General features: G+C 44.9%; 1 protein-coding gene across 1 annotated transcript in view; it reads left to right on the forward strand.

The window, feature by feature from the left end:
* The window catches only part of LOC119159543 (oxytocin receptor), a 38,886-nt gene extending 14,989 nt beyond the window's left edge, over positions 1-23,897 (forward strand). The window contains exons 2-3 of the mRNA XM_037412343.2: positions 20,920-21,808; positions 22,736-23,897. Of these exons, the coding sequence (XP_037268240.2) occupies positions 21,014-21,808; positions 22,736-23,137 (1,197 nt within the window). The 5' untranslated portion in view covers positions 20,920-21,013 and the 3' untranslated portion in view covers positions 23,138-23,897. The remainder of the gene's footprint in view (positions 1-20,919; positions 21,809-22,735) is intronic.
* Positions 23,898-24,230: the final 333 nt, after the last annotated feature.

Raw genomic sequence — 24,230 nt, forward strand, 5'->3', positions numbered from 1 at the left:
CGTGAGGGTATAACCAGGAAACTGTTTGCGGAAGAGAGGGCTCGAGGTTTCACAAATCACCAAACCTCCACGGACACAGAATATGAGGGCCCAGCGCCACTACAACCTAACTACACTACAAATATGCACTATTCCAGGGATAATATAATAGTGTATCCAGCATTAGACAAAAATCGCACAGCAATGATATCTACTGCTATGCAGATTCCAGACAAACAAATACGCAAACTTGCAAAAGCTACACGTCTTCTACTACACAGCATACAGAGATATATGTCCGTGGTGCGGGACTACACATACTTTGTTTCACATTGCTTGGGGGAGCACGCTGCGCAGTGAAGAACACCTCAACGTGAGCATGAACACCACAACATGAACAACACAGAGGAGCATGGGAGGTACGGCCGTCCATCTCGGCCTTTGCGAATCAGTTTTGGCTAGTCCAAAAAAGGAGAGATGATGACAAGGGCCACCGGATCACTGTAATGAGGCCCCGACAAATTTAGATGTCCCGCCTTATGTGATAGTGTGGTTGTTTTCTTTTTCTTCTTTTTTACGAGCCATTTTTGGAAAAGCACGTAGAGCAGGTGAGCACCTAAGTGTTTAGAAAAAGTTGTTAACGATTTAGAGCATGAGGTACCCTACTACAGGAGAGCGTAAAGCGGTCCCGTGGGGTCACAAAAATTTATACAGCAACGCAGCGTCACCCCAGGTTGTCGATATTAACCCGGAGTCCTCTACTACGGTTTTTTTTATCATAATCATGCCGCAGTTGTGGCGCGTAAAATTCCAGCACTTGTCCTGTGTAGCTCACCCCCGTTTTGTCTATCGTTTTTTTTCGAGCTATTTATTATTATGCATCTCGGATATTGTTATTATTTAGCCTAGAAGCGCGGTATCTACTAGAAAGAATCGATTTTTAATGACAGCATCACCATCGTCGGGACGAGACGAGTGATCTGCACCACATGCTTCAATATTATCGCAGGCATGCCAATATAGTCTGCGTACCTCAGGCAGCGTGAAATCAAAATAACGAGAGGGGCGGGGAAGGGGGTGAAATTTCCGCTATATCGACTTTTTTTTCACCGGTGAACACGTGGATCGTTGAATGCTTCCAACCCGTTACAAAGAATTCAGCCATAATTCTTCGTCACCATCCACCGCATTATCAAAGAGCACATAATGTTTCACAGATCTGCAGCAGCTAAAGGGGCCGTAAAAAGTTCCCAGGCCACTATCTCATGTAATTTCAAGGCGACGGGCCTTAGGCGGGAGTTTTCGACAGCCCCTGTACCACTCTTCTCCGCAGTATGACGAATAAGGGGGCTTTCTGACTTGACAAAAATACGATTTATGGCTTATAGTGGGTACTCGTATCCCAAGAGAGTGGACAATGAAATACCGCTCATCCATCTTTCGCTGTGACTGTGGGACGCCTTCCGCGAAGGCCTGGCGTTCTTATTCTGCCTTTGTAGCCTTTCAACACTCACGTTTGTTTATACTAACATTTCTATGTTTAGCCATTATTGGCGACCGTTATAAACAAGAGGATCAGCGTCCGCTACAAGCGCCTTGATCTCGATTGGAGTCACTCTAATCTCCGGGAAGGCAGACAGATTTGGGTGAGACGTTCTTCGGAAATGGATTAGGACAGAGGCATCAGGCCGACTATATACACCATCGTGGCACCGTGTGTGGTCAAAGCTTGAAAGGTGCTCTTGTGCGATTCACGTCACTGACACTCCTGACCACGTAAACCAGGCAAACATGTTTACCAGAACTGGGTTGGGGGGAAAACTGTTTTTATTTCTAGCCCGTGAACTGCGTTTCGCAATGGGGCTCGACAGCAAAACAGACTCCTTCGATTCGGATGAAGTGTTTACCACACGCCGGCAGCTATTCCACAGTGTGTCGCCCAAGTTTGTTTTCAAGGGCGAAGCTTCTTAGGGCCTGTATAGCTTTGTCGGTGTCCATTACACTACACAAAGTCGAAATAGAAACTGGACACCTGCACAACGAAAAACGAAGGCATCCGTCGAAAAACCGATTTTATTTGTACAACAATCAAGTATATGGCAAAAAAATGAAATACATGATAACCTTCGACGTCCGTCCGTGCATCTGTCTGTTCATCCGTCCGCCCTTTACACTAGTCGGCGTCTTCAACGTACATGAACTTTAAAACTTAGCTTCACCTACTAGTCATCATTCACTTCGTCAATATGCATAGATTTTAATTTTTCTTTTTTTAGTAAGTGCATCTGTGTGCGTGGGGAGGGGGGGGGAGGGTAGGTGTAAGTGAGTGGGTGGCCAGGTAGGTGTGCGTGTGTAGGTGCGAATAAACGGCAGCGCACGCAGCCTGTCAGCATGCTGCAGACTGAAAAAGGAACCGTCATTCATCTGGCACTCGCGTCACATTTCGCAAGGTACGAGTCTCTGGGATAAAAGCGCCGTATAACGCAGATGAACCGTGTTAATGCGTTCTCATGTGATGGAGTTGAAGAGACTCAGTTGTTAAAACGCCGGCGTCGGTGACGTTGGTTGCGAGCGAAACTCGCGATGGATGCAAAGAATGAAAGTGAGGAATTCTAACCGCAATCGAATTCAGGAGTTCTGCGGGGCACTCACGCGTACACAGCCGAGCCAGCGCTCGAGCCTGCTTTAGAGAAGGGCCCTAGATAGGTGTCAGGACGGGGAGACACGCTAACACACGTAACATTACGTGGTGGTAGCGTAGAATCGCACTAGGCGTCGCGCCAAGCAAATTGCTAAAGGAGTGTGTACTTTAGAAGCCCCACCATTACAAAAATCTCAGGCGTTATTGATCGCCATCATCAGTCACAGTATCAGCACAGTGTGCAGATGCGTTGCTCCGCTTATTACCTTACGTTCGCATTGAGAGTACTTCGCCAATTCGTTAATCGATAAATCGTGTGTGGGGCACTTGGCAAATGTAGTATTTCCAGAGGGCATTATAGGATATATAGTTCAAAGGAGTCCACTTAATGTGCGCGAATGTTCTTTCCCTCGTGGTACGATTGAGATGTCCACCATAAGCGAAGCATGGCAATCGAATACGAAAACGATTCGAACGGGCACTGATTATGCAATTGTGTTCGATCCTTGAAGGCGAAGCTCGAGCATGCTCTCTTCTTTAACGATCATTACAGCAAGCCTCACTATATGGCAGCTTTTACTCTCACATATTGTACGTCGAGGCCATGAAAGCCACGTCTATAGTCAGAGCTGTCCCCACGGATATAAATTGACAGATCAGCCTAAAATAGGCCAAGTAAAGCCCACGCAAGCAGCGTTTTGTTACAGTAAAGTGTTCCCACATTATAAGGCCAGAAATTGGTTTCGACGGTTCCTGAAACTCAGCCGAAAATCAGCAACGTGGTCGGTAGTTGGAAAAGCAACTAGAAAAAAAAATAAACGAGAAGGATGAAAGAAAGCCGACGCTGTCGCTGCGAATGCGTTCGCAGCAGTAGCGTGTATTACCCGAGTCCGCGTTTTTAAGTGCAGAGCACATTAGGGATCCAGGCTGTCGTATAGCCATGGTTAACCTCCTTGCCTTTCTTTCATCTTTATTCTCTCTCTCTCTCTCTCTCTCTCTGTCCGTCTCTCTCTTTCCCCAAGTACGCGCCTTGCACGCTCTAAATTGTTAAAATTTGTCAAGCCCCAAAAAAGCGCATTTAAGCTCAGCCTTTACAAACTACACGTAGGTAGCAGGTGCTACTTTTACGACGTTGCATCCGATAGCGTTATCGAACACCACTCAGCACTAAACAGAACTACACTAGCAGCCCCTCAAGATACCCTATCTGTACCACCCCAGTGACGAAAAAGAAGTGCTGTCTTCTCTTCCTCCAAAAACCGACCTGATTCATTCCTTAACATTAGCGTGCTTTTCACCAACATCCGCAGCATAATCCCAAAACGTGACAAACTCGAAAGTTTTATAGACGATACCACAGCCAATATCATCTTGTTAACCGAAACGTGGTTAAACAGAAACGTCAGTGACTGCGAAGCTTTTCCATCCAACCCCAATCTAATAGTATATCGACGTGACCGACATGACAGGTGAGGTGGAGGAGTACTGATTGCCATTAGGGACAGCTTATCATCCTCACTATTCTCTCACGACGACAACATTGAACTAACATGGGTATGCGTGCACAGTACAATTGGCAAAATAGTGTTTGGAATATGTTACCGTCCACCAGACAGTAGTCCCTCCTTTTGCGAGAAATTACGTTTTTCTCTAGAACAAATAAAAAAAGATATTGCCGAGGCACCAATCTTCCTTTTCAGAGACTTTAATCATCCTAGCATTAATTGGTCGTTACTTTCAGTAGCCAACCAATCACCATTTAGTGAACCCAAACAACTTCTTGAATTTACTCTGGACTTTAATCTGCAGCAAACAGTTACATGCCCTACAAGGGGCGACAACACCCTAGATCTCTTATTAACATCTAGCCCTGAAAATATAAAAAAATGTGACTTTGCTTCCTGCCCTCAGCGACCATAGCCTCCTTCATATCAGTATTTCTCTGCCTATAAAAAAGAACGCCCCAACGCAAAAATTAATCACTGATTACAGAAAAGCTAACTTCGACGCATTTAACCGCGAACTTGCACTCTTCTGCGACGACTTCCGACAGTCATACGCATCCCGCTCGGTCAACACCAATTGGGAATTATATAAAAACACGATGCTAAACTTGAAAAACAGACATATTCCCACTATCCTTGTAAATACAGACACAAATAACCAGTGGTTTACGCAACGCCTCAAGCGCCTACTCAACAAAAAAGCGCCTTTATCGGAAAGCAAAACTTCTTAATAACGCCATAGTTTGGGATCAGTACAAATTGGCTGCTAATGAGTACATTACGGAATTGAAAGCCTCTAAAGACAAATTCTTCTCAACTGACCTCTTATCAATCCTACAGTCTAACCCTCGTAAATTCTTTCAAATTATCTCCCCGCCAAATCGTCAAACGCAACTCGAGCTGTCAAACGTAGACAACGAATTAATCGAAACTGATAAATGTGCTACAGTCCTTAACGACTTCTTTACGTCAGTATTTTCACCTGCTCAAAGCCTTGATTTTACCCAGTTACCACTCCACTCGCCGACCAGAATGCCTGTTATCCAGATCAACGTTGATGGAATATTTAAGTTAATAAACTCTTTCAAATTATCCTCCTCGGCCGGTTGCGATCAAATGAGCAGCAAACTACTTAAAAACACAATTTACTTGTCAAGTGCAATACTAACCTTACTGTTCCAACAATCACTACGCACTAGTGAGGTTCTCCACGATTGGAAGAAAGCACAAATCATTCCCATCCATAAGTCTGGCGACCGATCAAAAGCACCTAATTACCGCCCAATTTCGCTAACCAGCATACCATCCAAACTGCTAGAACACATTATAGCAACCAATTTAATGAACTACCTTGAATCAATTAACTTCTTTTACGCGTACCAGCATGGTTTCAGAAAACTATTATCGTGCGAAACACAGCTCTCAGCATTCACCGATGATATCTTGCAACATATGGACGATCATCTATATATGTATACACATTGACGCCATCTTCCTCGACTTCTCGAAGGCCTTCGACCGTGTCCCACACAATCACCTGCTTGCAAAATTATCTACTCTTGGTATCCCCCCGAAACTGATTACTTGGATAGAACATTTCTTAAAAGGACGCGTACAATACACTACTGCCAACTCTTGTGACTCGCAAATTTCTAGTGTTACATCCAGTGTCCCCCGGGGAGCAGGCTTATCCCCCCTATTATTTTTAATCTACGTTAATGACCTGCCATCTAACTCAAAAACCAGACTTCGACTTTTCGCCAATGGCTGCGTCATCTACAATGTCATTCACAAGCCTAGCCGCTCTACTAATCTTCAGGAAGACATGGACACTATCGCTGCATGGTGGCCCCGCCGCGGTGGTCTAGTGGCTAAAGTATTCGGCTTCTGACCCGCAGGTCGCGGGTTCAAATCCCGGCTGCGGCGGCTGCATTTCCGATGGAGGCGGAAATGTTGTAGGCCCTTGTGCTCAGATTTGGGTGCACGTTAAAGAACCCCAGGTGGTCGAAATTTCCGGAGCCCTCCACTACGGCGTCTCATAATCATATGGTGGTTTTGGGACGTTAAACCCCACATATCAATCAATCAATCAATCAATCAATCAATCAATCGCTGCATGGTGTGGAAAATGGCTCATGCCTCTTAACCTTAATAAGTTCCAGTCCATGTCCTTTTCCCGTAAACGCTGCACCACTATTCATGGATATCATATCAATTCAAATGAAATAACTCGAACAGACTACTATAAGAATCTAAGCGTTCAGTTGACATCGTCATTATCATGGGTCGCTCACATTGAAACAATATGCGCACATGCTTCGTGCACACTTGAATTTTTGCGCCGAAATCTCCGATCTGCGTCACCCGCAATTTAAAAACTTGCATATCAGACATACGTTCGGCCTAAATTGGAATACGCTTCATCTATCTGGCACCCCTCACAATCATATCTCACCTACGAATTAGAATCCATCCAGAATCGCGCTGCTCGCTTCATAACGTCAAACTACTCGCGTAAATTTAGCATCACTGAACTGAAACGCACACTTGACCTTCCATGTCTCCAATCACGTCGAATCATCTCGCGTCTCTGCTTGCTTCACTCTTTCTATTATCACCCACCTGCCAGGCACCCTCGACTTCAACCCCCGCCCCGAATCTCGCCGCGCCTCAACCACAGCAAACCAATCGCACACATTCAGTGCCGCACATCATCAATGAAAGATTCTTTTTCCACCATGCAATAACCCTGTGGAACACCCTCCCCGACAGTATTGTTTCGTCCACTGACCGCCCGACTTTTCGCGAAAAAATAACAATGCATCTGACGTCAATTGAAATGAATTCCTAGTTTAACCATGTTAGTAGCCAACTTTTAATGACTCATGCATTATGATGCTGATCACTTATGTATATTGCTGTTTTATTTCCAGTCTACGGTAGTTGTTTTTTTTTCTGCTTGCTTGATTCCTTTCTTAGAGATGTTTTTTCTACCTTTCTTCGTCTTTCTTTCCTTTTTCGGCATTTGTGTGATTAATAGTCCGTCATATACTGCTTGCCCCCGCCTTATGTAATGCCTCCGGGCCCTTAAAGCTTCAATAAATAAAATGATTGATTTGATTGATTTATGGGTTTTAACGTCCCAAAACCACTATTTGATTATGAGAGACGCCGTAGTGGAGGGCTCCGGAAATTTTGACCACCTGGGGTTCTTTAACGTGCACCCAAATCTGAGCACACGGGCCTACAACATTTCCGCCTCCATCGGAAATGCAGCCGCCGCAGCCGGGATTTGAACCCGCGACCTGCGGGTTAGCAGCCGAGTACCTTAGCCACTAGACCACCGTGGCGGGTCGGCAATAAATGAAATGAAATGAAATGAAACGAAATGGGCAAGATAAAGCTGTTATATACCTTCCTCTTGAGGGCTAGTATGTCATAGCCATTTATTGTTTTAGTATGGTATAGTAAGGGTGCTGGAAAGGAAAGTGAGGGTGAAGAGGGAAAAGAGGGGATAAGCTCAATCGTATCATAGCCACGTATGGCATCACGCAGACAATATTATGTACAGCGGTGAGCACTTTTAGGGTGAACACGGGAGTGCACGGCCGCGGCACTATCAGCGCCGCGTAACAGCCATCGTTGGAAACATTGCACATCGGGAGTCTGTGCGCTGCAAACGCTCTTTCCACCACGCGCACCACGTCATAGATACGCTTGTTCATCCTGTGCTAGCCGCATTTTTGCCTGCTAAGCTTATGCATCCTATAAGTTATTTCCCTCTTTGCAGTTGTCTTTTATTAATTGTTCAAATGTGCACTGTTTTATACTCAATTTTGCATTCACGCACGAATATTTAATCCAGATGGGCCTTGAAAGGCAAGATGTGCCAGATTAGCCGACAAAAATGCGGCTAGCTGACAATGAACAAGCGTGTGCATGACGTGGTGCGCGTGGTGCAAAGAGTACATAGCCGAGCACGTGCTGCTCATGTGCAATGCTTCCAGCGATGGTTGTTAGGTGGCGCTCACAGTGCTGTTGGTCACGCACTGGCGTGTTCAGTGTAACAGTGCTCACCGCTGTATAGCACAGCCCTGTACAGTATAGCATAGCAAGGGGGTGGGACATGAAATATAAGGTGAGGAGGATGGTAATGAGGAAGGTACAAGGTAAAGCACAGCCTACAAAGTATAGCATAGCCATGTGATTGATTGATTGATTGATTGATTGATTGATTGATTGATTGATTGATTGATTGATTGATTGATTGATTGATTGATTGATTGATTGATTGATTGATTGATTGATTGATTGATATGGGGTGTTTAACGTTCCAAAACTTTTAAGCCGCATCTCCACAGCTTTTTTTCATTATCCTTCAACTGTGAGATTGCACATGTAGAAAATAAAATTTGATTTCAATTTGAAAACAACATATGATTTTGAGAGACGCCGTAGTGAAGGTCACGTGAAATTTCGACCACCTGAGGTTCTTTGTCGAGCACCCAAATTTGAACACGGCATTTTCGCCTCCATCGAAAATTCAGCCGCCACAGCTGTGATTTGATCCCGCGACCGGCGGGTTGGCAGCCGAGTACGTTAGCCACTAGACCACCGCGGTGGGGCAGCATAGCCATGTGTTCTATATTATAGCAAGAGGTAACAAAGGGAAGTGAGGGTAAAGAGAATTTATCTGACTGTATAGGAACAAGAAAAGAGGAAGAGAAGAGTATAGCATAGGCAAGTGTAGCACAGTATATCTAAGAAAGTAATCGCAAGGAGGGGAGGGTGTAGCATGACATGACTATGTATAGTAGAGCATATGTATAGTACAGGTATGACATAGCATAGCGGTTTGTCGTAAAGTGTAGCAAGGTGTTGGAAAGAGCAGTGAAAGTAAGAAGGAGTTGTGAACGTGATGAGGAGCGGGAGGGAGGGCGAAGCATGACATGATCAAGTATAGTAAAGTATATGTATAGTATTGGTACGACATATCATAGCCATAAGCCGTCATCATCATCATCATCATCATCATCATCATCATCAGCCTGACTACGTCCACTGCAGGACAAAGGCCTTTCCCATGTTCCGCCAATTAACCCAGTCCTGTGCTTGCTGCTGCCAATTTATACCCGCAAACTTCTTAATCTCATCTGCCCACCTAACCTTCTGTCTCCCCCTAACCCGCTTGCCTTCTCTGTGAATCCAGTTAGTTATCCTTAACGACCAGCGGTTATCCTGTCTACGCGCTACATGCCCGGCCCATGTCCATTTCTTCTTGATTTCAGCTATGATATCCTTAACCCCCGTTTGCTCCCTAATCCACTCTGCTCTCTTCTTGTCTCTTAAGGTTACACCTACCATTTTTCTTTCCATTGCTCGCTGCGTCGTCCTCAATTTAAGCTGAACCCTCTTTGTAAGTCTCCAGGTTTCTGCTCCGTAGCTAAGTACCGGCAAGATACAGCTGTTATATACCTTTCTCTTGAGGGATAGTGGCAATCTACCTGTCATAATTTCAGAGTGCTTTCCAAATGTGCTCCACCCCATTCTTATTCTTCTAGTTACTTCAATCTCGTGGTTCGGCTCCGTGGTTATTACTTGCCCTAAGTAGACATAGTCTTTTACAACTTGAAGTGTACTATTACCTATCTCGGAGCACTGCTCTTTTCCGAGGTTGTTGTACATTACTTTTGTTTTCTGCAGATTCATTTTAAGACCCACCTTTCTGCTCTCCTTGTCTAACTCCGTAATGATGAGTTGCAATTCATCCCCTGAGTTACTCAGCAATGCAATGTCATCGGCGAAGCGCAGGTTACTAAGGTACTCTCCATTAACTCTTATCCCTAACTGTTCCCATTCTAGGCTTCTGAAAACCCCCTGTAAACACGCGGTAAATAGCATTGGGGAGATTGTGTCCCCCTGCCTTACACCCTTCTTGATTGGTATTCTGTTGCTTTCTTTATGAAGCACTATGGTAGCAGTTGAACCCCTGTAGAATTCTTCCAGGATGTTTATATATACTTCTGCGACGCCCTGATTCCGCAGTGTCTGCATGACGGCTGATATTTCTACTGAATCAAACGCCTTTTCGTAATCTATGAAGGCTATGTGTAGTGGTTGGTTATATTCTAAGCATTTCTCTATTACCTGATTGATAGTATATGAATGTGATCGATTGTTGAGTAGCCTATTCGAAATCCTGCTTGTTCCTTTAATACTATAAGAACTAGCAGTAACCAAGATGACACCCCACCAGTAATGATAGTAGAAGTCAGAAAAGCTTTGGAGAGCATGCAAAGAGGCAAAGCTGCTGGTGAGGATCAGGTAACATCAGATCTGCTGAAAGATGGAGGACAGATTGTGTTATAAAAACTAGCCACCCTGTTTACGAGGTGTCTTCTGACGGGAAGAGTACCAGAGTCTTGGAAGAACGCTAAGATCATCTTAATACATAAGAAAGGAGATGACAAGGACTTGAAGAATTACAGGCCGATTAGCTTGCTGTCTGTAGTATACAAGCTATTTACAAGAGTAATTGTGAACAGAGTAAAGAAAACATTAGAATTCAATCAACCAAAAGAACAAGCAGGATTTCGAACAGGCTACTCAACAATCGACCACATTGATACTATCAATCAGGTAATAGAGAAATACTCAGAATATAACCATGAGCCGTAAAGTGTAGCAATAGGTTGGAAAGAGCAGTGAGAGTGAGGAGGAGGAAAAAGAGCAGAAGGGTGGCAGAGAGTAGCACAGTTGTGCATGATACGGTATGGCAAGGCGTGGGGAAGAGCCGCAAGCGTGAGGTGTAGGGATGTGAGGCTGATGGAGGTGGAAAGGAGGAGGGGACGATAAATCACAACATGGTCGTGTATAGTACGGCATAGCAATGAAGTGGTAAAGGGAAGTGAAGGTGAGCAGGAGAAAAAGGAGGAGGGCGATTAGCACCATTTCGTCGCAAATAAAGGTATCCTTTCCCGCCATTGACACCGAGCAGGCTGCACGCTTGGAAAGCCAGAGTGCGTTTTCCCGTGAACGCGAGCGTCACTGATGGGCAGGTGAATCACTGCTCGGTATTAGATGCGGAAGCATCTTATACTCGCGCCTTGTAGTGCGCCGTCCGCGCCGTCCGCGCCGTCCGCACCGCCTTAGTTGAGCTAATTCATTACGTCTGATACAATAATCACTCGTTCTCTGCTACTGCAATATTCACGCGTTCATCAAGTATAAGGTTATTTGTTGCACTTCAAAAGCATACATGTGTCCGAGTTAAAACGGTCAAAGTTTCACATTAAATGCACCAGGAAGGTAAAGTATTGGTACGGAAACCAGTAACACAAACATGAGCTTGTACGGTAAAGTTAGCTATTTAAAACCTACGCGAGCGTCGGTGCACACTGAACCATGCCTGTGTATTCAGGCATGTGTCTAACTCTGTTACCAGCCACTAAACTGTTTTAGCGGGACGGCTCAGTGCTCTCCCATAGTTGAGTACGAAGTACTCAAAATCGTTCAACATATTAGATGCGGAAGCATCTTATACTCGCGCCTTGTAGTGCGCCGTCCGCGCCGTCCACACCGCTTCTCGAACATTCGACAGCTGACGCGCGCGCATGCGCCGTCGCGCCGTCGCCCACCATCTGTGCCGCGCGCGCTTCTCCTTCAAGAACATTCGACAGCTGACAGCGCATGCGCCGTCGCGCCGTCGCCATCTGTGCCGCGCGCGCGCTTCTCCTTCGAGAACATTCGACAGCTGACAGCGCATGCACCGTCGCGCTGTATATATACTCAAGGTCGGCGCTCGCTCGCTCAGTTGCCGCTCGTCCGTTGGTTCGTCGCAATAAATAAAACACCGCCCTTTCGCATACGTGCCGTACGTGTTCACTCATTTAACACCCCATTTCACAACCACGTTAACCAATTTAGCCATCGACCCAAGTAAGTCGCAATTTAACACCCGTTAACCAATTACATGCTTCCGCATCCTCCTCAGTGTTCGCCCGAGGGAAGCTGCGGGCAATTTTTTTTCATCAGCTATCACATTCAGTCCAACGGCAGACTTTTTATTGCTTTTTGTTTTTTCATTGGCTTTCTAAAAGAGAGAGAACGTGCAAGGACGTACGCAAGAAGCAAGTCAAGCCATCACGAACGACTACTAACAACTGAGGAAGCCACACAGCGGGGGAGAAGAAAGGAGGCAAGAAACTTATCTGCGCTTGTCCATGTGTCACAGAACGAGCGCTCAAAATGGGCGCGCCGCCAACTTCTTGCGATAACGCGCGGGAGAGACGCGGCGAGGTCAACGAAAAAAAGAAAAGAGAAAACAAGCATCCAAGGCTCCCCAGGCGCGCGACGCTCTCCCCCCGGAAGCGTGGCTTCGCCGATGAGCCTCCTCACCCCACAACGGCGGCCGAGCAAGCACTGGAAATTTCTGGAAGGAAGGGGGCGTGTTATGCCGGGTTGAGTCATCTGTCGGGGACGGCCCTCGTACAGTCTCGCACCTTCTCCCAGCCTCCACTGCGCATCGCATTGACGAAATGATGAGAACTTTCTGGAATGTCGCGCGGAAGGTATTTAACCGAGCAGCGGAGATGAGAGATCAGGAGAAGACGGAAGTTAGCGCCAGAGCGCGTAGGGATTCCGCCGTGTAGTCGGCGAAGGTTTTGTCCGTAGAGACAAAGCAGGAGAAGATGATTTCCACCTGAGGGGTGACGACTCGAGCTACAGGCAAGAGTGTGTGTGTTTACCGCTATCGAGCGAAGACGCGTGGCAACAGCTGCGTGTGTGAAGTCGACGTGTTTCCGGCGAAGAAGTTTGAAGCTTGGAGAGTGGCCGATTGAAGACGCGAGGTTTCCTGGAAGAGAAACTTCGGCGAGGTTTCCTGGAAGAAAAACTTCGGGGGGCTGCGGAACGACAACAACGCTGGACTTTGAGTGAGTGATTCTCGGAAGAGTATCATCCGGACTTTTGTTCCAAGAACTTTGGACTGAATAGGTTTTCTATCTCTTTAGTCTTTAAGTGTCTTGGTTGTTCAATGCATGCGACTGCATTGTAGTGTGTATTGTTGTCTGTGTCCGTTGTTTCTAGTGTGGCTGATTGTACTGTGTAGTACGTTGTTTGATTGGTGACATATTGTCCTCATCTATTGTGGAGTGTGCATTCTTGTGTATGGTTTTCGATCTGCCATTATTGAGAATATAATTGTGTTTTGTTATCAACTCTCGGCTCTGACTTGTTCTTTGGGCCACAGCCGGCGTCTGCTGGCGCGCCAAAAAGGACCATGAACCGCACCACGCTTTCGTGGTGCGGTTCATGGGGCCGATACTTCGGCCCTTGGAATTAGCCCGGCGATCGCCTCCCTAATTAACGGGACCTGTGTGACACCATGCAATATGCGAACCTATAAATATAGCACCTGTGGTGGTCTACGTGAAAGATAACTGTTAAAGCATTTGATTTATTCTTAATGCCAGTTAATCGACAGTTTGATACGGCATGCGCTACCGTTATTATCGATGTGTCACGCCTCAACTATCAGGCGCGCTTCTTCGTTCCTGTACCGGTACTTAACTGCACATCATCGAACTTTGGTCCACACTTACACTCTCGATAACACACAAAAAAAAGATTAGGAGGTGAAACTCTGGTTAGCGATTTCTTATGTTCCAATAATAATTTGCTAGTGCGACGTCCCATCTGTCCGATGCAAAAGCGACCACAGCTGAATGGGACCTTGTACACTACACTTGTATGGCAATCAGTGAACTTGTTAGTGCACTTTACAAAACAAATATCGGTCCCGCTTCTTGGCTTTTTTTCTCTCTCGCTAATTCTTTCTCTGAACTGTCAAACAAATCTTCCCTGTGCTATCTGGCAGCCGTAAAAACAACAGTAATACCGTATCTGCTTCGTACTTTCCTTAGCCTGTGAGATACGTATGAAGGTGCTGTATAGTATACCTACGACATCTTTCCTCCTTTCGCTTTCTGCAGCCACACTCGAGCTTAACATAACGGACTTTTTTAAGCGTTCAGGGACTGTGGCAACTGTAAAAACAACATAACCTACATCTAATAGACGCGTAGCCAATGCGTTAAGGCTATCACTCGTTTTGTGCTAACATGACTTCGTGGGGACCGACTTAAGGCAAGACATGGCGCTTCAATTGTTACAACCTTCGAGTATTTCGACGAGAAGTTTAAGAGTGCTTTTCGTGATTTTGGTGAATACTGCCAGCCTACGGGCTTCTTTCAAAACGTTAACGAAATATCTAGAAATTGCATTCCACTGTTCTGAGGCAATTGTCTAGTAAAGTTCAGCCCTCCTCCATTTAATTCAAATTTCTCTCTCACTGCGGTTACCATGGTTTCAAAGTTCTCACCTCTACAAAAAATCAAGCAACCGTGTACATAATGAAAACCTTTAATAATGGAATCTTCCAAAGAGTTTTCCAAGCGTTTATCAATCTTGATAAGGTATCAATCACTAAAGAACGGAGCAACCTTACAACCAATACGTATCTCTGATTTCTGTCTCTAGACGCTTTCCTCCAACCTACCAGCGTCGAGTTCAAATACGTGGAAAGAATTTCTTTAAAAAACCTCCGTAGAAACGCCACATTTGTTAGTAAAACCAGCCTCGTGCCCTTGTTCTTTAGTACACTCATTAACGTATTTTAACAAGTTCTCATGCGGCAAGCAGTAATAAAAATCTTCAACATCCACACAAAAAGCTTTACATCAACCTGGATTCTCTTCTGAAAGAAACTGAGCTAGCGCTTGAAAATTACGCATACGAAAAGGGTTTGAATGACTTAAAACGAGCCCTTAAATGTACACTTATTTCGTTCATTCAAATAGCTCAAGCAAGTCTTATTTCTGGTTACCTAGATTTGATTGATTAATATGTGTTGTTTAACATCCCAAAACGACCAACGATTATAAGAGACAGCGTAGAGGAGGGCTCCGCGAATTTCGACCACCTGTGACTTTTTAACGTGCACCCAAATCTGAGCGCACTGGCCTATATCATTTTCGCCTCAATCGAAAATGCACCCGCCACAGCCGGGATTTGATACCACGACCAGCGGGTCAGCAGCCGAGTACCTTAGCCACTAGACCACCACGGCAGAGCCTCTGGTTACCTAGCTCTCTGGTGAACTATTTCAACTACCAGAAATTCTATGCTTTTTTGCCATTTTCACTCGTCCGCTGAGTTTTGGAGCCGGGTGGTTATTTCATAATCCTTTTGGCGAGGAAAGTCAAAAAGTGAAAATCATCCAAGAATTCATTTGAAATGACGTGGACGTGCGATGCATCTTCACCTTTTGTGTGCTACCACGCAACATCGCTCACTGCGCATATATTCGCATTATTAGTGAGATGCTGAGTGCGCCGGAAACAGCCAAATTTTCTATTTCGTAACAGTAGCCCACAATTCAAGCGCCTTACCTCTTTCTCCCATACTCGAAGGCGTCGGCGTGGTATCCTGTCATAAACGTTGCAATACGAAATCACGGCCACTGTCTTTGAGACCAAGCTTAACTCGAAAACTGCGGACCACATCTACGTTTTCAGTTCGCCCCCTGTTAAGGCGACGAATAGGCACAGCGCCTATGTGCACTGGCTGCAACAGCGTTGTGCAAACAAGGTTGTACGAGAACATATGGTAAGTGAAAAGAAGAATTCACGGGTCTATGGCGTACCTGCTCAGCAAGATCAAATCGTAGTCAAGCGCGCCAGTTTTCCCGTATATACAAGATGGTACTCTCCAAGGGCTCTTTGATGCATGTTTTAGCTGAACTCATTTAATGGGAAGCTGTTGTCGGCCTCTGAAGCCTGTTTCTTCGCGCAGCTTTATGTCCCTGGGTGATGCAAGAACATATGTCAAGCAGATATGGACATAAAAGATGTATGAAACTGTCTCGCTCTGTGTTCGAGTGAAATATGAAGCAAAGCGTAGAGACACGCTTATTTTGTATAGCGTAGAGTTTGTCGTGAATGGCTTCTCGAGTGTTGCACCATATCTTCTGGTTTTTGAAAACGTCGCATAGCAGCAACTTTTTCTCAATAGTACATGATGCACGACGACCAAGCTGTTGTCAGTGTTGGTGGATTGCACTCGCGAAGAAGACATCTACTGAATTCGACAAGCAGGCGATTATTTTTGTAGGTTTTTTTATTCTTTACTGCATTAGGTGTTAGTTATATTTTTTCTCTCTTGCAAATCCCGTTCTCCATTCCAATATGCGGGTTCCTCAGGTGCAACTCGGAAACTGAGGTTAAACAGGCTGCTTTCTGCGTACTCTGAAAAAGAACAGAGAAAAGTTAACTGAACACTCTGACCAAGTCCAACGAGAAAGCAAGGCTTTTCTAATCATATCCCATCCACAATTTTTCGAGTTACACTTTGTTTGTGACCTTTTTACAACTCAACTAAGTGGGTGTTTTAAACAAGTTACCGTTCTTGTTTTTTTTTCTCATTTTGTTCATACGCTTTTCTTATTTAAAATCAGGTTTTGATAGAGGAAGACAGCCAGTAAAAAAAACTAGAAAAAATATGCCATGCATGAAAACTTGACGAAGCGCTCTGCCGATAAACGAGCAAGGGGAGCATCCGTGCTGAGTTCATACATGTGGCCAGAACGGCTAGGAACTTGAACATAAGTGAAGTGCCATTGTAGCGACAGGGTTTTTTTTTAGGTTTATGATTTCGGCAATATCCAGAACAGGAGCCCATTCAGCAAGCATGACAAAATTATTGCTTAAGCTTCTAACTTTTTGCTCGAGAAATACGCCTCGACGGATAGAGCATCAATAAAAGATTAAAAAGCGCTATATAATAACACAAGTAAGTACGGATCCAAAGTTTAGGCTAGCTTTCCTTTGCAGTGGTGTTTGCCAAAGCAAGGAGCCGGAATAAAATGACGACAAAAAAAAGTATACGAGAAATTACAGCAACATAGGAGCATGAGTATAATGCCCCTATGTTTCACACAATACGGAATTGCTATGTTTCACACAATACGTATCACACAATACGGAATTTCCCCCTTCTTTCATTTTTTTGTCTTTTTCAATGCTGTAGTCACGCTGACGTAACAAAAACGGATTGAGCGAAATAGCGTATGTCCTAACCAAAAGGCCTCTCGCGGTCGCTAACAAAAAAATATTGAAGTGATGATCAATGAGAGGATAGCAAAAGCCTATTATTAGATGAAAACTGCCTGTGACATGAGATCAGTTAAATTTTTGTTCGCCTTTCTTTAATAAGATGTCATTACTTGCGGTGCAAATCTTAGGAATGATGGCCGTACATGCGCTTATATCACCTTTCCATGAACAATGCGTAAGAAGGTTCCGAATCCTGTTTGTATTTAAATGCGAAAGGATTAGATGCCTCATCACATGTGGAAATTATTATTATTATTATTATTATTATTATTATTATTATTATTATTATTATTATTATTATTATTATTATTATTATTATTATTATTATTATTATTATTATTATCGCTACTTGGGTTTAGCGTCTCAAAACTACGTTGAGAGACGCCGTAGTGGAGGGCTCCGGTAATTTCGACCACCCGGTGTGCTTTAACGTACACAAATCTGAGTACACGGACCACGGGCATTATCGCTTCTACCAAAGATGCGGCCGCCGCGGTCGAAACTCGGCCCCGAGACTGCGGGTCAGCAATCGAGCTCTGAGAGTAAGGAGGAGAGATGAGAAGGGGAAGAGAAAGGAGAGGAGGTAGTAAGAGTGGAGCATAGCATAAATAGAATGACATAGAGAGGAATATAGAGAAAGAGAAAAGAGAGAGAGAAAAGATCAAAGAAAGAAGAAGGGAAAGAATAGAAAGAGGGATAAAGATATGCATAGAAAGGAAGAAAGCGAGAAAGAGAAAGAAAAAATTCGGCAGAACTCACGTACGTGGGAATCGACGTTATGCGAAGCATGCGGAGGGAAGGTGACCTAGTTGCGGTTTTTTTATTATTATTGCGCAACACTTCGTGAAATGACGCTAACTATATGTACAAATGTTGTACGTATGGACATATGTTGAATAGTTGCAGATGTTTATATAATCAGTTGTTCACACTTGCGCAGTGATGTCAACCGGAACATTCGTATTAGCAACACCAGAAGCTAATATGAAGCGCTGATGCTCGCGAAGATACTGGCCCTGGACACTGCTACATAAATCAACTTCAGCGCACGGCACCTAACTACCACTGACATTAACCCGACGTGACGGCTGTATCAAAGGAGTGCATATGTAATTTTTGTAAAATTATGTAAGCAGCACTACAACCACCAGTGACGTTTCACGAAGATTAGCGTCTATTTGAAAAGTTGATTTGATATGTGGGGTTTAACGTCCCAAAACCACCATATGATTATGAGAGACGCCGTAGTGGAGGGCTCCGGAAATTTTGACCCCCTGGGGTTCTCATATTTGAAAAGTTATGGAACCTGGCATTGCTCTGCGGTAGAATGCTTGACAGCCACGCAAATTGCTTGGATTCGATTCCTGCTAGGACCCATAAGTTTATTATTCGTCGGGGGGGGGGGGGGGTCAATGCTGCCTATGTTAGGTTTCTCCTAACACTGAAATTTATTTTATACCATCGTTGGGTCGATGCATCGATGTCGGGTTGAATTGCCCATGTGTGCTCTCGTCGTTTCTACTTAGATACTAAGTGCCAATGACCTGTGGCACATACCCACATACCAGCAGCACATACCAGCCCGTGGGTATGTGCCGCTGTCTGACGGGAAGTGTTTGACGACGTACGCGACTTGATTGTCAGATTATTGATGTCTAGACCAGCGCGTCATGTTCGTCAAACCATCTTACCCTCCCATGCTAATATTGGTTCCCGTCAAGTTAAAGGGGTGGCCACAAGGGCACTCAAACGTAACCAGATAGATAGATAGATAGATAGATAGATAGATAGATAGATAGATAGATAGATAGATAGATAGATAGATAGATAGATAGATAGATAGATAGATAGATAGATAGATAGATAGATAGATAGATAGATAGATAGATAGATAGATAGATAGATAGATAGATAGATAGATAGATAGATAGATAGATAGATAGATAGATAGATAGATAGATAGATAGATAGATAGATAGATAGATAGATAGATAGATAGATAGATAGATAGATAGATAGATAGATAGATAGATAGATAGATAGATAGATAGATAGATAGATAGATAGATAGATAGATAGATAGATAGATAGATAGATAGATAGATAGATAGATAGATAGATAGATAGATAGATAGATAGATAGATAGATAGATAGATAGATAGATAGATAGATAGATAGATAGATAGATAGATAGATAGATAGATAGATAGATAGATAGATAGATAGATACGCTCATAGTCACCGGAGTTTGCTAAGAAATGCTTCGCATTTAAAAACGGCAAAAAATGAAAGGTATAGAAAGACAGAAAGAGCGAAAAGAAGTGAAAGTAGGTGATGTTGGTGAACACACGCGAGCGTGAAAAGGGAAGTGATATCGAGGAAGAGAAAAAGAGGATGGCAAAGGGTAAGCATACTATAGACACAATCAGCAGGAGAAAAATAGAGAGGAACAAATGCAGAAAGAGGAAGAGTCAAAAGGAGAAAAACAACGAAAGAGAAAAAAAGACAGAAAGAAAGAGGAAGCAAGCAAGAAAGCAAGAAAGTTGGAAAGAAAGAAAGAAAGAAAGAAAGAAAGAAAGAAAGAAAGAAAGAAAGAAAGAAAGAAAGAAAGAAGAAACGGGAAAAAGAAAAAAGCATGAAAGAAGGAAAACCTGTGCTGCGTCGCGGGCCAGTTTGACTGCTCATAACTGTAGTTCGAGTTCGAAGCTGGTAATGGCCCCGTCCCACCGCGTAACGTGGGGCCCCGTCGGAGCATGTGTTCTAAATTAGCTGTGTCATTGCAGAAGAAACATGTATTAGTTGGTCGAGATGGTTGCAACCTCTACATCACCCAAACCGTGTCTTTGACAGAATCGCTCTGTGTATTTGTATTAGTTGGCTGTATTACGGCATAAATCTTGTGCAATAGCGCGGGGTTAGGGTATACGCCTCGATTTGAAGAAGCCTGAGTGTCAAGGCTGATGTCTGCTTAGTTCGATAGCTACGCGGTTTACTATAGTCTTCTCGCAGCTATGCATGGGATGACTCGTTGATATGAAGCGGGGCTCCCTCAATGCATTAAATAAATTTTTAAAGCCTTTTATTACCGTTCTTGAGTCTATACAAGCTGTGAATCACCTGCGACTCTTACCCGCATTTTATGGACCGTGCATGGTGTACGAGCATGCACCACACGTTGCTCAAGGAAAGGGTTTCATGTCTTACACGACAAATATCTCAGATTATACATACAGTGACCTGTTCATAAACTAATGATCTACCATGAAATGTTGGTGTGCATCAAAATAAGGAGACAACCATGATATCATCAAGATGTAAGCGGATGGAACGATGAATGTACGGACGGATGGACAGACGAATGTGTCGCGTTTACTTTCTGACAATATGAAAATGCATCATTCAAAATAAAATGCAGGAGTCAGTAAACTAGTCCTAGACGTAGCTAGAGGCTTAATCCATTGTGCAAAGATCATTTCTCTGATTGACTTCAATGAGCGCTCTACTTGGTATTGCAGCTCCACTAATTACTGAAAAAAATCTTGTGCTTAAGTAATCGTGTATTATGTGCTGACAAGTCTGTTGTCTGAATGACATTTTGATCGCCTTCCTTGCTTCTCACAGGGCTTCATCTGACGTCAAGTGTTCAAGACGCCGAGCCAAGGTCACAGTTGGAGTGGCTGTCCTCATGGTCGGCGACTCGAGCAACACCTGAGCGATGCCCGACAGCATCACACAGGCCCCCAGCCATGCCGCCATAGCGGATATCCTCGCCAATGCTACCACAAGACTCTCGTTTCACCAGACCAGCCGAAGCAACGGCGTCGGTGCAAACCCGGAGTCAGTCCTCGGACCGCAATACCACAGTCACGTCCGCATCACGGTCATCCTCATCATGATAGCGTTCTCGGTCTCGGGCAACAGCGTGGTCTGCTGGCGCCTCTTACGCAACCACCGCCGGCGTCGCTACCAGAAGGCCCACGTACTTTTCCTAAACCTGGCCGTAGCCGACCTTCTAGTCACCACAGTGACAATGACTTCTCAGACTGTCTGGGAAGTCATGGGCCGCGTCTGGATTGCCGGCGACTCCTTCTGTCGTGTCTTCAAGGTCTTGCAGACGTTTGCGTTGGCCTCATCCACCTACATGATTGTGAGCATCGCGTTGGACAGGCACTTCGCCATTGTATACCCTCTCGCCAGGTGTCCGGCTCCTTGGCGCCTTGCGGCGGCCGCCTGGATCGCAGCGCTGGTCCCATCACTGCCCAACTTGTATGTGTTCCAGGTGGTTGAAACCGACACGGGCGTACGATACTGCGCCTCGCTGTTCTACGCGCGTAAGACTGCCTCGACGCTGCCTCGCCAACTGTACATGACATTCGTGTTCCTCGCAGTGTTTGTGCTCCCGCTTGTGCTTCTGGTTGGCCTGTATGGTCGCATTCTATTGGAGATCTGGAGCCAGAGCTTGGCGTTCAGGAATCGTCATCAGACTGCGTCGTCCTTGCCAAAGGCAAAGGTGGGGCAGTTTAAGTTTAAGCATTTTTACTTATTTTTACCATTCCTTTATTCGGAGAAGCTGTTGGCTATTGATGCGAATGCAGGCGGACGTTTGTTGTCACCATAAATGGAATAGAGCAGTGATCATTTACGTAGAAATCGCACATTTTTCAGCGTCCTATGTACAAGCATGATGAAATATTGATAAAATGTACGAAAATTCAAAACTTCACTGCCTATCGAAGATATTACAGCATAAACGCCTCAGAGAAAACATACTGATGACGTTCCGCTGGACTTCGGGACAACAACGTGACGCATAGTAAAACTAGTACAAAGTGCAAACTCTGGTACGAAGGCGCCCAAAACTACCCTGAAGCACAATGAGCAGCCCTCTTTCAAGTTTCCTGTGTATGCATGCATGAGCCAGAATGCGGCATAAACTGTGCGTTTAAGCGGTGACAAGATTTCACTCGAGCGCCACCAGGCACTTTGACTATCGTGTCCTTTCATTAGCTTTCAGGTTGATGTCTCTACTCTTCCCTGTACAAACCAAGAGAACGACTTTGTGCATGCGTTTTACCTTGAAACTTGACCAACGTTCATTTCCACCTCGCACGTAAGTTGTCATAGCAACGAACGTGCGCAGTGTCGGTACTGCGCTTCCACACACCACTCTCTTTGTAGCTCGGCGGAAGATGCAAGCCGGCAGGTGCGTGCACCACAAGATCTAAACTCTTATCAAGTTACAGTTACTCTAAAGCACCGAGTGACAGCACGAAGGTGAATCTGGAAATCGTGTCACTGCTTGCTGCACTAGAGCGCTGACGCGTGGAACGCCGTGGCGGCATGCTTTCTGTGGTTGCTGCTGCTCGCTATCACTCAACGAGCTTAATTTAACTTCGCTCAACCTTGGCATTTCTTTATTTTTTTCTTCTTTTCGCAGGTGAAAACTGTCAGATTGACGGCGGCAGTTTTCGCGGCGTTTCTGGTGACCAACGTACCATACATGGTCCAAGAGATGGTGCTGGCCTTCGGAGGTGCCAACGTGTCCTTAGACCGTAACCTTGTGGCTCTCTTCGGAGTCATCTCGGCCTCAAACAGCGCCATAAATCCGTACATCTTCCTGTGCTTCCAGAAGACCAACGCTAAAAGAAAGCGATTCGTGATGGCCTTTCGTAGAGACGTCGTCGCTGAGAGCGAACTCGTGAACGGCCGCTCCAGTTTCGGCGGAACCAAGCACTACCCAACTTCGGTCAGAAATCACTCGACCGTGTTCACTCTCTCCACGAAGGAGACGAACGGGAAGATATCCCCGGAACTGCGCACTGATTTAAGCGCTTTATGACGTCAAAGGGTCCTGTCCTGGTTTTCGCGCATACCATCCTTCTTTCGGGCGCTAAGGAATTCGCCAACGAAGGACGTGACTGTACCTGTACCACTCAACAGTCTCCTGTGACCACCTGACCACCTGTGATAAAACCCTTTCACGCTTTGTGACGATATGGAGCTGTATTTTTTATATATTTATGTTCGGCGTCGGCTTCGTAAAGACAATTGTGTACCCAATTGTGTAAAGACAATTGTGCAAAGACAAGTGTGCCGTTACGGCAGAACAACCAGTGGATGAAGGCGAAGCTTAAAATGAAAAAGTATGAAAAAAAAACATCTACAGCGGAACATCGTGTTCAAGCACAAAATATTAAGCTGGACCGCGTCTGTGGTTCCTCGGTGTTCAACAAATCCTGTGAGTTTGTTCCCGTCTGGGGCAGTGCCAGAAAAAAGGCTGCTCCCGTCCCTCCTCCCCGCCCCCAAGAGCAACTATGTTCAAAACACAACGCGTAAGTTACCTACCTCCCTGTTCTTCTGGAGGAACTCACTTGTCGTAGATGTCCTCTCCCATTCGTAAGAAAATCCTGGCGCCGTCCATGCTGTCCGTGTTATCGAGTTTTCGCGTATTTTGTCACCACTACCACCATAGCCCACATATTTTGCAGTGAAGTTGAGTGTGTCTCTTACGATTGGGATGTGATTGATACAATTATGTTTTTTTTGTTCATATTACACGTCTGTGAGGCTTGGAAATATCAATATATACTAGTGCTCTCTCTCGCTCTCTCTCTATTTCTTTTTTTGCACTGAGTGAGTTTTGTTCATCAATACGACTGGATATGTCATTGTCGACCTCATATGTTCAGCTTTGGCAGAAGGTCAATAAACAGTCTATTCACCGCATGGGTGCCAAGGGAAGAAAGACACGTTGTAAGAAACTCAAATATTTTTTTGAAGAAATTTGTAGTTCAGTGAACACCTACACTTCTCTTCTGGACATCCCGTGTGGCTCTAGCTTTCTTGCTACCCTCACGTAAAACATTTCTTTTTTGTTTCCGTAATGTCGGTGAAAACTGCTAAGCACAGCGACACGTTTCCTGTACAAGTAC

The sequence above is a fragment of the Rhipicephalus microplus genome, unplaced genomic scaffold (genome assembly GCF_043290135.1).
Source record: "Rhipicephalus microplus isolate Deutch F79 unplaced genomic scaffold, USDA_Rmic scaffold_145, whole genome shotgun sequence".
Taxonomy (NCBI): Eukaryota; Metazoa; Arthropoda; class Arachnida; order Ixodida; family Ixodidae; genus Rhipicephalus; species Rhipicephalus microplus.